The sequence below is a fragment of the Oryzias melastigma genome, linkage group LG18 (assembly GCF_002922805.2).
Source record: "Oryzias melastigma strain HK-1 linkage group LG18, ASM292280v2, whole genome shotgun sequence".
Classification (NCBI taxonomy): Eukaryota; Metazoa; Chordata; class Actinopteri; order Beloniformes; family Adrianichthyidae; genus Oryzias; species Oryzias melastigma.
The window spans coordinates 12,309,591-12,325,017 of NC_050529.1; the positions used below are offsets into that span (position 1 = coordinate 12,309,591).

Genomic DNA, 15,427 nt, shown 5'->3' on the forward strand with positions numbered 1-15,427 from the left:
CTTGCACTTTGTAAACAGCCCCTTGGCAACAGTATAGTTGTCATCTCGCCATTTAATTTTCAAATTAAAAAAAAAAACAAAATTACCTATATATTTTTAATTGTCTTTAAAGTTTGTGGTTTGTTTGCACTGAGGCAGAACAAAGTAGACACTTTGTCAGTTTTAAATGTTTATTTTAAAAGAGTTATTAGGCCCAGGAGTCCGAATGTGTGAACATTTCTCTCATTTTTGGTCCACATCCTGCTCAAACCTGCGTCGTATTCTGCCTCGCTTTATGTTGGTAAAATGTTGTGATCCATTCATGATATACAAACTTCTACTAGGTCATATATTTATAATAATAAGCTTGAGTTTTTCCAGCACTGATCAAAATAATAGTAAAATAAATATACAATATATATAATATACAATACTTGACTGAGAATACAACATCGGATTGCGATTAAGTCTGAAACTAATGCTTTGTCCTGGCTAGTCTAGAATGGTCCGGCCAATTTAAGAGACAGTTTCCATTTAGCATTGGACCATCAAGGCGCGTGCGGGGTGTAGATTGACGACGTAGCTAATGGTAAATCCTACATCGGTTCTCCATTTTAGCAGATTTAGTGCATCTCCAGTCCATAAGCCCTGTGAATAACGGGTAGTCCTGAATACATATAATTTAATATTCTTTGCTAGAAGTTTGCAGGAGGTGAAGAAGAATACAGGCAAAAAGAGGACAAAACTTTCGTCTTGGATCTTGAGTCAAGAAAAGAGCTGGACGGACGCTTGTAAAAATGTGATGGTAGCAGTAACAGTAGCTCCGCTCTGACTTTCGTTCCATTTTTCTATGGACCTACAACCAACGGCAGAACAAAAATAGCACAAATCAGTCTGGCCTAATGGGTCTATTTTATAATGGAAATGCTCAAAATACCATAGCGGTCTGCCTCTATCGCTCAGAGGAAACGAGACATAAGGGATCGGGCTAGATTTCAATTAGCGTGATTGGATCAGTACATCCCTACATGCAATACACTCAAAGAGTCATATAGATAGATTTATGAATTACTGTGTGAAGTTAAGGGTGAGCAGAAAAAACAAAGGTTTACTGACATTCATAAGATCCTCTTTGACAAGATTCTGAAGTTCTGCTTTGTTTATGTACTCATTTTCTCCCGAAAAACTTCAATGCTTTATAAAAAACAAAACAAAAAAATAAAAAACTTTCAGAAAAACTAACCATAAAATGACACTAATTCATATCAATGAGTGAATGTCTTTCCAAGAAAACTATAATAATTTACGCATTTCTTATAAGCATTTTCACAACAGACATCTCAGCTTTACAACCAACACCTTGAAGTAAAAAGGCTTCAGTTTATGAGACTGAATCTTTGCAGACATTCAAGGTCCATCTGCAGCATGAAAAAAACAAACCTTGTGGTTTCAATAAACAGATTCCAGCTGTAGCTTCTGTAAAGTAGCAGTTTTATTTTTACACAAACATTGGTGGTTCACTTTCTGTATGTTGTCTTCTGTGCCTGGTAAATAACATTTTTTGTGTGTATTTGAGTGGCTTTATCAAACTCATTCATAAATACATCTAGACTTGTAAAAAAATGTTTTTAATCTAATTTTTCAAATTACATTTATTTTAATGGTTTCTTCTCAAGTTTTTCAACCTTTGATGTCGGAAATGTTTGGTTTACCCAAAAGGAACCGGTAAGAACCAGAGATGACCATCCAGTGACAGAACAACACTCTAGAAAGCACTTTTTGTCAGCTTGCTCTGATTCCAAACTTCAAATTTCCGCCACATTTTTAAATTAAAAACACTTTCAAGAGATTGCGTCACCTCTGAAAGTGTCAAAAGCCCAATTTTAAAAGGATAAACAGCAATCTGCTGCCTAATGCCACAACTCTGAGATAGGCAGCAAAGGAAGAAGTCGTAAAGTGGTTATGATTCCAACAGCAGTTCTATGAAAAAAAATCAAGATCTTGGACAAAGCTGTGCTGCCGGCACACACGAGGTCCATTCTCCTACCTTGACCCCTCGCACTCTGAACTCAGCCAGGGCGCGGCTCATCTTAGAGGCAGCCGTGTTCAGGTCCTTCCCACTGGCGATGACTTTCACCAACAGAGAGTCGTAGTGCGGCGAAATAATGGCACCCTGGAAGGCTGAGGCGCTGTCCAGGCGGATGCCCATACCCTCACCACTCCGGAAGACCTGGAGGAGAAACAGTTTGCTTTTAGACAAGCGAGACCTTTTACTTAAAGGCAATACAAACGATAAAATTAAACCACATTGGCTCCTTTACAACAATTTGTTGCATGAATATAAATACGGTGAGAGTAAAACCAGAGCAGAGTAAAAAATATGAGCCCTTCAGTGTATCCTGTAAACAGTCTCAAAGATTTAGTGTTTTCATTAGAGTTTAATATTCTCACAGTGCAAAGACCTGTAATCTCAATGAATGCTATTTGTGTTTGTTTCACAAAACCATTGTTTACTGCTAGGAGGGAGCGCAAAAGGAAAAAAAAAGAACAAGATTGAATCAGATCTTTATTTTAAAAGATAATCTTTATCAGGAAAATAAAAACTCATAAAAAGATGTGACAAACTTGGATTTACTTCCTTTAATAAGGATTAAAATCCACTTAAACCATTTCATTTACAGAACGTACATAGAAGGATCCTGTGAACATTTGTAAAATAAGATGCTGACGCTGAATTTAGCATTAAAAACAATAAAGTTGCTAAATGAATGACATTCCTGTAAGATAGTAAAGGTGTGGAAACCAGATTACTGTTGGCCATGTAAACCCAAGCAAGCAGAAACCACAATAGAAAAGCACAAACGGTTTCAAATGAGTCAGAGTAAAAAAAAGTACTAAATAATATCACAGCAGAGCATGACAGGCATCCTAAGAATAAAATTATATTTTATTTTCTTGTCATGTTTAGCAAACAAATATTAAATACAATAAATGAAGCAGGAAAACATTAGGATCTACTTTCACAAAACCTTTCACACCCAATGTGGTGTACTTGAAAAGTCTTCAAACCTTTTTCTAAACAGATTTTCTTCAATCAAAAACATGCAGTATCCAATTACTCAAAACTTGAAGTGCTGTGATGCAAATCCATGTTTTTTTAGAACCGATGTGAGGCCACATCTGTACAAAGCCAAGAGAAAACGTGTTAAATGGCAAACGAAGTTGCCGCTGTGACTCAAGATCACAACTTAAATCAAGTCCAGTAATTTCCAACCGATTTATGGCCAGAAAAGATGTTTTTTTTTAACTTATTTGTATTTTTTAAACTAGGAACTGATGCAATGAATACAGAGTTTAACTCTCTAAATCAACTTGGACAAAATTCGCAACGCCAACTAAAAAAAGCTCTAAATTTAAGTTGTTTTTTTAACTATCATTTTTCAAAGTAACAAAAAGCTTCAGAGAACAGCTTTCTTTCTGCTGGAAAACCTTTAAGTCATGACAGAACTTATAAAAAAAATGCCCTCAGGTCCTAATGGGTTAAATCACAAGCATAGAAATCCACTGATGACATGAGTAGTTTTGGGGATTTCCTTAATGGTGTTTTCAGAGCTCGTAATGTCCTGGAAAATTATTTTTAAATGTTTATGACTCTCCCTGCAATAAGTGAGAATCCACTTACTGATACCATTGAGAAAAGATGATTTATGGACAAAAATAACATTTTTTAACAAATAAATGGTAAATAAAGGATGATAAACGTCGCAAAAAATTGATATAAATGATAGTAAGTGTAAAGCTATGTTAACATGCACTTGCGTAACGTGAGTTCAAGCAGTCACAATCAAAAGTCAATGTAATTGTCTCGCATTCACGTGTTGCAAGCTGAAGTTTTTAATGACAGTTTTCAGCTCTGTGATCAATTAAAAACTTGGATTTGGTGCTGACGTATGCATGACGTTCCATTTTTAATTAATTCACAGAAATCCCAAACGTTTGATCCTTAATTAAGAAGGAAAAACAGATAATGGCCGTTTGTGTAACCCAGAATTATACGACACCAAGTATTTCAAATTTCGGAAAAGAACTGTGAAAGGCTGGAGCAAGATTCTCAAGATTTTACCGCTTTGACATTTTCCACCAAGCCTTTTCCAAATGTAGGTGGAGAACATATGTAAGTGAACAACAGAATTTCTTTTTTTTTTTTAAATGAGGCCCCTCCTTGATTTCCCAATGTGAACACCATGTTTAAAGTCCCCCATGACAGTTAAAATAAAATCTAAAGCGTCCGATATGGAAAAAAGCAAGTTTCTAGCCCAGGGGTGGGCAAACTGCGGCCCGGGGGCCATACGTGACCCATTAAGCTATTAAATCTAGCCCGCCAAACTGGAATAACTTCCATTTGTAATCTTTTTTGTTTCATTTTTTCCAGTAATCCTGGTGTCTAACCATAGATGGTGCACTATAAGTTTGCGTAGATGCAGAAAGTTGTTCTGCATTCATGGGATGTTGGAAGATTTTTTTTTTTTTTAAGTTGTTCATGTGTGTTTTTAGTCGAACAGTCATTTTCCTATCATCCCAACACCACATGAATCCAGTATTTGCCTAAATTAGCATTTTTCCCAGATTGGCATCAACCCATTGGTGCAATTGGCATGAAAATGAGCAAAAGAAATCACATTTTTGAAATATACAAATCAATTTAAGTATAAATGAAAACATGTTTTTGTCCAGATTCTATGTTATTTCTTTCTCTTATGAAGAGGATCACCAAAAACCGCAATGCAGCTCATCTGGTTCAGCCATTCTGACAAATTTTAGAACCCTTTGTGGCCCACAAGACAAAAAGCTTTCCCACAACTGTTCTAGCACATTCCTGTGGAAATGCAAGGCGGCATAACAAGAGATCAAAAAATAAGCATAATAAACAATGTATTAATTGGTAATTAGGCTACTAAGTTGGTTGAGGCGCTTTTTTCAAATGAAAAAAACAAAAAAAGACAAAGTTGCAGTTGCAGTTAACCGTTTTATTTTGAAAGGTCTGGACTTTCATAGTCTACAAAATTCTAAACATTTCTGCTTTTTCAAGAAAAAAACAGTTTAAGATTTAAGGAAAATGTGCACTTTCTCAAATGTACATTTTATTTAGATTAGGCGTTTTATCTTTGTAAACATACTATTTTACCTCATTATAGTGTTATAAACCAGCTATAATTCATTGGCATGCAGGTTTTTCTGTCATGTCTGAGTCTAGAGTGTGTTAATAGCTTTTTACTAGATAAAGTGGGTAAAGGGAGGAACGCAGGCATCGCAGCTCTCAAATTAAACAGAAGTTGTTATACAAGTGCTGCCAGAGTTCAAAATAACAGAAGAGGAAGACAAGCATGAAAATGTTAAGAAACATAATTTTCACTGTTCCAAAGCACTTGGCAAAAGAGGAGAGAAGGAGGAGAAGAAATGTGAAGAGGGGAGTGAGGAGTGTCCAACACCACGGCATATGGAGCGCCTGGAGGCTTGGAAGCAGAAAGGAGCGTAATTTGTTATAACAATGTTGTGCCTCTATGATGATGTGCTGTTATACAATGTAGCTGAAATGCCATAAAATTAAGATCATTTGCTTTTATTTTTAATATTCTATCATAACTGCTCCAATGACCAACTTGTGATACATACGCACCAAAGGCTTCTACTGCAATTTAGCAACTAATGAAATCTAAATGATGCTGTAAAAAGACTTGAAAATGGAAGGAGGCTGCTAAAAAAAAGGGGAATACAAAGTTTAATAAATCCAATCATTTTACTGAACTTTACTTAGTGGACGGCAATACATATTTTGGTTTAGAAAAAAAAATCTTTTTTTTTCCCTGGCTAGAGACCAAGTAAAAGACGACTCTGCACAAAGCTGCATCTTTGAGATGCAGAAGCACAGGAAAAGGGCTTAAATATTGCTTTCCATGCATACTTTCACCACAGCTGGGAAATATGCAGCTTTTAAAAGGTGCAAAGCACCAATTTTGCAGGAATGTCCTTTTTCCACTTTAAAGGATCAGGGCTGCTCATTAGCACATCAAAAGCGAATGCAGTTGATCTAAAGTCACATGACTTTCAGCCACCTAAGTGGAAAACTCTTCAAGCTCCTTTGAATATAGAAAAAATGTACATTTTTAGAGTGTTTGGTGTGAAGAATGAAGAATCCATACATTTGAAGACTCTGCCGGAAAGACTAATATGGTACTGATACATATAGGTGTAATGAACCCTCAATTCCAGCTCAAAAGCAGGGAAACGGTAACTTCCTGTTTAAAGCTGGACTGAAAACAAAAGCCAGTTTAGTTTTAGTGCTACGTTCACACCGGCCTTGGAAAAACATGTACAAGCGACCACTTCAGAAGAAAAATCTATGTAAACACATGTGAATGCGCATTTCGGCCTTCCGTGTTCAAAACTCTTGTGTTCATGTATCACTAAACAACTTTTTATGTGATTCTCTTGCACCTTTTTGGACATTTTTTGGCACATAAAAACTCTTTCAGAAACATTGGTATCAAATCGTTCAGGTCGTTCACGACATTACTGCTTGTACTTTTGGTATTCATGAACTTTACAGTTTATAAATCACGGAAAACCAGTCGTTTTTTGCAGTCTTTTGTGCCCTCAGCAATTACAAGTGTTTTCTGAGGTTATGGCTTATGTGACATTGCTGTGTATTGTTGTACTTGAGCCAATGAGTACTCATTTTCAACTATGATAGTCTGACACATCAAATGTGATTGTGCGCGTGAAACTACACTGGAAATGCTGCAAATGAATTGCATTCTGGGACTAATAACGTTTTCTTAATTTGAATCAGCAAAATATCTTCCATTGGAAGTTAATGAAAATTTTTTAACAGGAAGTCTTTCAACAATGTAACAATAGAGCAGGTTCTAAATATCCCCGTTACAACCCATGGGTGACATCATCACACCCAACGGCCAACAGTCAATAAAAAAATGGAATGTTTGTGATTTGAAAAAAGAAAAACAATAAGAACATGAAAAACATGAAATGCATTCATTAGTCCAGAATCAAATATTTTTGTACATGTAAAAACATGGTAACGTGGCTCCAGGGCAGGTGTTTCCTCTGTGGTTTTGGGGGCAGCTGCAAGCTCATCTGTGCAAATACCTCTGAGAAAACCTGCCCTGTTTGTTTATTCTCCCTATTCGTTTGGACTTCTCTCTGCGTGAACAGGCTGTAGAGCAGAGCTGTCCCTCAGCACTGCAGGCCAGCATATACACGAAAGTAACGCAGCGGTTAGTGCTGACTGCTGTGTTAAAGTGACTGACAGTCGCCCAGGCTGTTTGCTTGCCATTAATTCCGATCAAACAGCTTCAGTGCCAGGGGAGAGTCTAACCCAGAACAGTATTTACTCTGAAACTGACGCCACTCTTTGACTCACTTGGTATTTAGTTCTCATGGAGGCTAACTGACTGGTGTTGATGAATAAAAGCTTGTTGGTCCATGAGACATTTGGCAAATAGTTGGGCCACCTGGTGATGGAAAAATAAAAAAAATAGAAACGATAATCCTGCAGCAACTATGCCAAAGGAAGAGTTCTAATGTTGGCCTCTTTACAGCCTCTGATAGTAAATGCTTTGAAAGGAACTGTTGGACATATAAACTCTAAAACAACTTTGAAGTAATGCAATGTCACACTTTTGCTTCAATGAAGCTCTTTTTATTGCCAGAACAGTATATACAGCAGAGCTTTAATCTCTTAGCTTTGGTGCAGACACTGCTTCCTGCCTCAAGAACATGGTTGTGTATTATAAGTTTAGTCACAATTTCCATTGCGACTAGAAAAAAAGGCTGTTTGCGGGCAAACCTGTACGGGTGGCTAAATAGCTCGGTGAACCCGTAGAGTTGGGGTCACCAACCCTGTTCCTGGAGGGCTACCACCCTGCCTGCTTTACAGCTAACCCTGCTTCAGTAATAGTTGCTCACCTGGATCAGGTGTGTGTTTCTATCAGAAACTGGCTGATTCTATCCAGGTAATCAGCATCTACTGAAGACACACCTGAACTCCCTAAAAGGTTCAACTTAAACCATCTGCTCTTCTCAACAACCTTCCACATGCCCAGACAACTAAAAAAAGAAACAAAAAAAACCCATCCCTCGTTTATTGCGGTGGGAAATCCTCGCGCTAAGTTGCCATATTGAACAAATCGCACAAGAAAATTTGCAAAACAAACCGCAAAAGGTATACCGTGACATGGAAAGGGACCACTGGATGCCTATAGATATGACATTTTTCAACATTTAAAGTAGCTGATGTTTTAAAAAAATATTGTATCTATAGGAAGTTTTAAAACTTACTGGAAATATACGAGAATGATACCACAGAATAATTTCACTGTAAAGTTTGATAAGGCTTTCATTTTTATAGTGTATAAATGTGTATATTATATACGTTCCTTCATGTCTACTTCTTATATTTTCAAAGCAGTGATGTGCTCAAGTCTTTTCTGAAACCCAATATTTAACAAACCTATTTTTTATTTATACTGTTTTTCCACCATTTATTCAATTATAAATAGGGTAGAACAAATGTATAATAGATTTAGGAACTGGTCAAATTTAAAGTCTATTCTTCATGCAGTGTGATTTTTTTCCTTGGTCCAACCCCCTAGAAAGAGGAAAAAGGAAAATTATACATATATCGGGTCTACTGCTGTGCAGCAAATTAAAAGAAATAGACCCTGTTTCTTTGGTCTGCACATTTTTTATAATATCATTATTAAAGATGCTTATTGATGCAGAGTTTCATGACAGGGAAAATCACAAACATAAATCACTGCTGCCCAAAGCAGGAATATGTACCGAGTTTATTCAATGAGTTTAATAACAGACTTCACACTGCAACAATTATTTTACCCACAGGGAACAATGACGAAATTAATGAATTAATGACTTAAAATGTACCTCATTATGATCCTCATCACGATCCTATTATTGTTGATGTAAAACAAACCCATATATTGATCTTTAGAGAATAAATATTTATTAGACAAATTTAGAAATGTAAAAAATCATGAATTGCTTTTGCTTTAAAATGATTCAAGTTTTAAACGTATTTTTAGAAGCATCACTTTTGTTTTTTTTTCTATATCCCTCTTAGCACTGTTTTTAATACTTTAACTCAAATTCTTTTGGAACACTAAAGCAAATCAGTATTTTAGCATTTCAGCTGGAACAGAAAAAAATAGAGGGGCTTTTTGCATTTACAATTCTGGCTTAAACTTTAAGTACATCTAAAAAAACTTGTCCTTAAAATTGACTTGTCCCTAAAAAAAATTAACCAAGCAGAAACTGAGCAGCATTTCCATGTTAATTTAAGAAAAAACTGAAGCTAAACGTGCAACCTGTGATTGATTGAGTTATAGGCCGAGCTTGGTCAGCTTGAAACATTTCATTTCTGTTTGCAGCGTGTGCAGTTCTCTCAAGGTCCCACCACTGCACTTTTGTTTGCAGTGACGTCTGAACTTGACCTTAACCACTCAAACATCTTGACTTTTCTTTTTCTGGGCTGTTCGACTGTACCATAAAAGCATTTCACATCGCCTCTGAAACGGCAAGGTGCTCAGGTCCTGATACAGTAATTCTTTCATTTTCTCAGTCATTTACTCCGCTGTATTATTGTAATGTCTCTTTCAGATTTAGAAAAGTATCACTGGAGTCAATTAAGTCATAGTGTCATGAGCTTTTACTTAACAGAATTATGCAGAATACTTTAAATTCATGTCCACCAATAATTCCTCTACTATTTAACATATTTAGACTCGGGTCGAAAAGCAAAAATCATTCAACTTCCAGAGGGTTTTACTTCATATTGACAGAGGCTTATTTGTGATAATTTAGTTTTAACCATCATTTGTCATATTTTTTAACCATTTTATGACATAATTTAGCTGTAATCCACTCCAAGTATCAAATATTTCCCTCCTCTTGTTGACTTGCACCCAGCAGCCACCTCCTTCTGCTGTCTAATTTCATTTTCCCTCCTCATAAGTCTCAGCTTTTATACAGCGTTATTACAGAACATAAACATGTGCTTGAAGCTAAGGTATGGAGAGGAAAGGCACCGTCTGTGCATAGGCACAAGTGACTGCAATATTTGAGCTCCATCTGACAGAGCACCAATTGATGCAGAGAGACAGACCAGGGAGGAGTAATAAAGGGAAAAAACAAACAGTTCAGGGAGAAGAGAATATGAATGCCATGCTAATGGCTGAAGTCTAACTGTGTGAATGAATGCAGGCAGGAAAAGCGGTTAGAGGAGAAGTGATGAAAGAGGGGTGAGACAAGCACAACAGGAAGAAAAAGCATCAAGTTTGTTTGCAGGTAATTATTTTTTTTTTTACGTTGGCAAAATCCAAACCTCAGAACAGGCTTAAAAAAAACAATACTACTAAATAAAACTATGCTTTTCTTTGTGCTGCTTTTGTTCAGAAAGGCAGGAGAAAAACACTGCATCACGGCACAATGAGAAACAGACTTTAGCTCCATCAATTTAAAATGGGGACAAAAACAGAAAGAGGCTTAAAGAACTGCTCCATTTTAAGAGAAAAATGGAGGCCTCACCTTGTTCTGAGTGAACCTCAGAGGGAATTTTATCTTTTCAGTAGCATTAACTCCAAAGTTAATTTGTAGGAGGTTATCTGGAGCAGGGGTCTGCAACCTTCAACACTTAAAGAGCCATTCGGGTCGATTTCTCTCCGACTACAACCCAGTAGGAGCCACAAAGTGTCACTTCACCCTTTAGAAAAATAAGACACTGATTTGTTTTTATGTCATCGTTACTATTATGATAAATATTAATGAACTATTGCTTTTTGGTATAATTAAAATAAAAAAAATGTTTATAAGTTTGGACTGAGATTCACATGGCTTCCTTTCAAAATAAAAGACATGTCACAGGATAATTGCAATTATTATTATTTACCTTTATTTAACCATTCCAGTCCTGCTGAGAATAAAAACCTCTTTTTCAAAGGAGCCCTGGGGAGCCCTCAATGCAGCAAAAGTAGTAGTAGATCGTTTAATGTTTGCAGTGATTAAAAAAAAAAATATATGATTTTATAATTGTGGTGCATTTCACCCAGACATTTGTAAATCTACCCATAACTAAAGGAGGGCTACTTACACGGTAAGTGACCCTTACCGCATAACAAGCCATGATGCTACATCGACACTGAGCGTGAGTTACAGGTTCTTGATGGTGTTCACATTGGATTGTCGCAACCTGATACTATCGCATGTACCTACAGTTGGAAGAGGCTTGTTGTGCTGAAGTGGTGCAAATCTCATGAATCTCACTCCAGGGTTTTTCTTTCAAAGCTCTATTTTGATATACAAAAGACTTGGTGTAATTTATTTATGTCCGGGCACAAACTGCAACTATTAATTTCTTCTGGCACTGTGAATGAGAAGGGACTATCAAAATTCAACCTTTTTAAATTTCATCACACATTCTGTGGCCATTCGTTTTGTATGTAGAGCCTGAAAACGGAGATAACTTGCATAGCGATACGCGAACGCGGAAACATGCATTTATCCGCATTTACTAAGACTTTTCATTGAAAGTGGTCATTTGAATGCACATTGCTGAGGCCAGTGTGAACGCAGCTTGAAGTGCACTTAGAATCAGTGAATTTGTTAAAAATTACAAGTTGGTGCGACTCAAGTGTTAAATAATCTTTTAATCTGTTTCAAAATACGAAGACAAACTGTTGGATGGATTCTTGTAGCATAATGGGTACTTTGATCAGGAAAGGATTATGCAGAGGATATTTTACTTTACAGTTACTTCATAAAATCTAAAACTTTTTTTTAATTTTCTTTAACCAGATGGAGGGTATAAGACCCACAAGTGGCATCAAGGCTTGAGTTGTTGACCTCTGAACTGCAGAGTGACAACCTAAGCATGAAAAACAGCTCCCATTGGTGCAGGTATGGACACTTTTCACTAAGAGTTATCCATCAAAAAAAAAAAAAAAAAAACTAAGAGTTCTGTTATTTAGCACCAACCACACATACAAAATTAACGCATTTGATGGTATTTATCCTGATTTATTATATCAGATGGTCAAAATGATTAAAGTGTCTCAACTAACATGAAAATACGAGTTCTGGTGCAACCTGGGAACAAGAGTACCGCATGTCTGTTTTCAACAGAAAGCAGACTAAATAGAAACAGGCAAGCTAATGTCTTCAAATACTCACCTTTTGTGCCAACATGTTAACATAAAATGCAGATCAACGAAACAGACTCTTTGAAAGCAGGTGAAATACTAACTAAAAGTGCCTTTGAAAAGGAAAACCTTGATGCCTGCCTTTTATAATGGGACACATGGCCACAAAACATGAAAGTAAAGTAGCAGTCTGTACTGTCAGTTCTGCTCTGGTAATTAGAATTACTCGGCACGTCACAAAGGCCAGCCTGTGCCAGAGGAGCCTATTGTTTGGCTATCAGGATGAATTTCTGACTGAAGACACCCACACATTAAATTCCTCCTAGATGGTGCTCTCCATTTAAACACCTATTGGACATGGAATCTAATCATTAGTCTGGATAAATGGATGCAGGTGACGATATATTTGATAAAAAGAAAACGAGTAAAAGACTCAGATATATTGGAATTGAATGTGCGTCAGGTTATACTACACACTTAGCTCATCAAGCCAAGAGCTTCCTGTTTTCCAGGTCTACCGTTTACTACTGGATTATTCTAGAGCTGGAGAGATCCTTGAAGTGATACCATCGACTTTTGGCAAAGGGAGACTTAATGTGCTGCCTTAAACACCAATAGCATTGATTGGAGAACTGACGTGTGTGGTGGATCGATGCAAGGACCTCTTTAAACTTCACTGCAGACACACAGGCACTTTACTCATTTCAATTCACCAATGAGACCAGTTTTTCATAAACAAACAACTAGCTAAAGAGGAAATAAAATGGCTAAAACTTTATGAATTCCTGTGCAAAGAGGGACTTCACTGCTGAAACCAAAAACAGGCATCACCATTCAAGGCCTGAAATTCACCCAGTGCTGACTCCACCCATGTTTCTCATTAACACACATCTTTTGTGGTGTAGTCAAAGCACAGACAAAGCAAATATGAGATGGACAGAAGCTGTGATTTGGTTTTCATTCAGGTATAAGGAACAATTCCCTGATGCTCGGTGTGACATATGCTTATTCGAAGTGTGCCCGTCTATTCACAGGTGCAAAACAAGTACCTGAATCCATAATGAAGAGCTGGAACAGCCCTGTCCCTTTTTCAATTTTCATCCTATATTTTCAATTTCACCTTCATTTCCTGTCTGTATACAGGCCATTTTTTTTCTCCCCATCTCACAAAACTACCCCCCATCTTGTCCTCTCTCTTCCTCCTACTCACTGCGTCTCCCTTGAGCTTCATTTTTTTCCTCCCGGATCATAAAAAGTCAGAGTAGAGCAGAAATAAAAATACATTGGGAAAAAATATGAGCCAAGCATGATTAAATGAATTAGGTATTTAAAAATGTCAAATGAAAGTTTTTACATACTGTAGACATTTGTTAAACACATTTTAAATATTTTGATCATTCTTACCTGCTGACTTGCAATTTAGCTTTTAACACTTGTATAAGAACATGAGGCTTTTTTGATCTGTGATTAATCTAGGAATGTCCCAATCAGGTTTTTTGGTCCTGATCCGATTCTGAGTCATTCAATTTTGTGTATTTGCCGATACTTTTAACACATTTAAAACATGAACAAATTGAATAAACAGATATTTTTAGATGGTGGACGTGCGCTTGTATCTGGAAGCAAGAGTCCAGAGTGAACTTCGAATACTAGAAACGCGTTCTTGAACGTGTATCACACGGCCTGCATGAACATGAAGGGTAATCATGAGTGAAAAGCATGAAAATGTTAGTGTTAATCCGGGGAAAAAAGTGTAGAAATTGTGGGGGGTGTTACAGACTTAAAACATCTATAAGAATTGTAAAATAAATAAATGAATAAAGCTCACTACTTTGCGTATTTAGAAGCAATCTTTAAGGCAACTATTGCAGTTAATGACAGACTGCTGTAATCATTAAATTAATTTCATTGTAAATCTACAACTGCAGAGAATCCTCTTTATAATTAAATCCATCAGTTTTAACGTGACAGCTACACTTTTTTTTCAATTTTACACCAACTTTCAATTTTTTTGGTTGACTTGTATTTAACACTTGTCAGCTCTGTAAATTGTGTTTGTTGGCAATTTAAATAAAGTTTCATTTCAGATGCAACGATGGACCTACAGCTAAAAATAAACAGCTGAACACAAAACAGCTAGCCAAAACACTGTCGCTATATTTAGCCTTTTTCCGGGCCCTCACAGCGACTTGTTCAATGCAGTGACAAATCTAGCAACTTTTTGGGGCGTTATCTTAACACTTCTGAATGCAAGCGCTGCAATTCAATATCATGGGTGGTAATCTCTGTACAGCTGACACAGTTAAACTATAGATTTACAGCAGGCTAATAGACTTTTCACACAAGTCCTCATTGCACCTCATTTCTCACTCCTCTCTTCTGCTTGTTTCATCAAAAGGCTCGGCTATATTAGCTTCAAGAGTGTGTTCACTCGAGGACTATAATGACCTGAATGAGCATCGGAGATCTCTTCCAGTTTCAGGCTTTTTTCACTCTGAAGTTTCTATCAATTATCTCTCATTTGTCTCATTTCCACTCCCCCACCGCCTCAGAGCTCCATCACCAATCTTCTGATCACATTACTCCTCTCCTTCATTTGCTCCGTCCTTTCTGAAAGAGCAAATGAAGAAGAGTGATACAGTTTCCCGTCTTCTCGTTTGTCCATTTTCCCCCCAAACAATCAATGAGACTCGATAAAAGGAGCGTGTAGTGTGTGTGATTAACAACCGTCTGTGTGTTCTGGTTTTTAATGTGTTTAACCGTAATGATGAAATGCTGTGAAATCAATATTTCCGTTTTTGTTTGCAAAAAATGATTTTGGAAAGTAAAGTGATCTTGAACCTTTTTTGACCTGTAAATTCAGATGTCTGAGGGCAACACAAACAAACTACAGGGGGAGTCTTTGGAGGTAGAACACCTGAAGACGATGCATAAGCTGACATGCTGACGCTAAGGGAGACGATGCCACGGCTAACAGAATGTAGAGATCTGGGTGGAAGGATCCAAACAAAGCCTCATCACAAGAAAAAAAATCTATATGCACCTGTTCCAGATCCATACGGTTCAGGAGGAAAGTGTCAACTCGAGTATGTACTGATATGTCATTTCACCCACAACACAAAGTCCCTGCTAATTATAATATTCACATTTAAAAAGAGAGTAAAAGAAACATTTCAGAATCTGATGATTAAACAGAGCTTTGGCTCTAAAAAAAA

The 15,427-nt window shown here is 36.9% G+C and overlaps 1 protein-coding gene across 3 annotated transcripts in view; it reads right to left on the bottom strand.

The window, feature by feature from the left end:
• Positions 1-15,427, bottom strand: part of LOC112156404 (pyruvate carboxylase, mitochondrial) — a 299,032-nt gene that overhangs the window by 157,846 nt on the left and 125,759 nt on the right. For all 3 annotated transcript variants that reach the window (XM_024288666.2, XM_024288667.2, XM_024288668.2), the window contains exon 12: positions 2,027-2,209. In XM_024288666.2, coding sequence (XP_024144434.1) covers positions 2,027-2,209 — 183 coding nt within the window. The remainder of the gene's footprint in view (positions 1-2,026; positions 2,210-15,427) is intronic.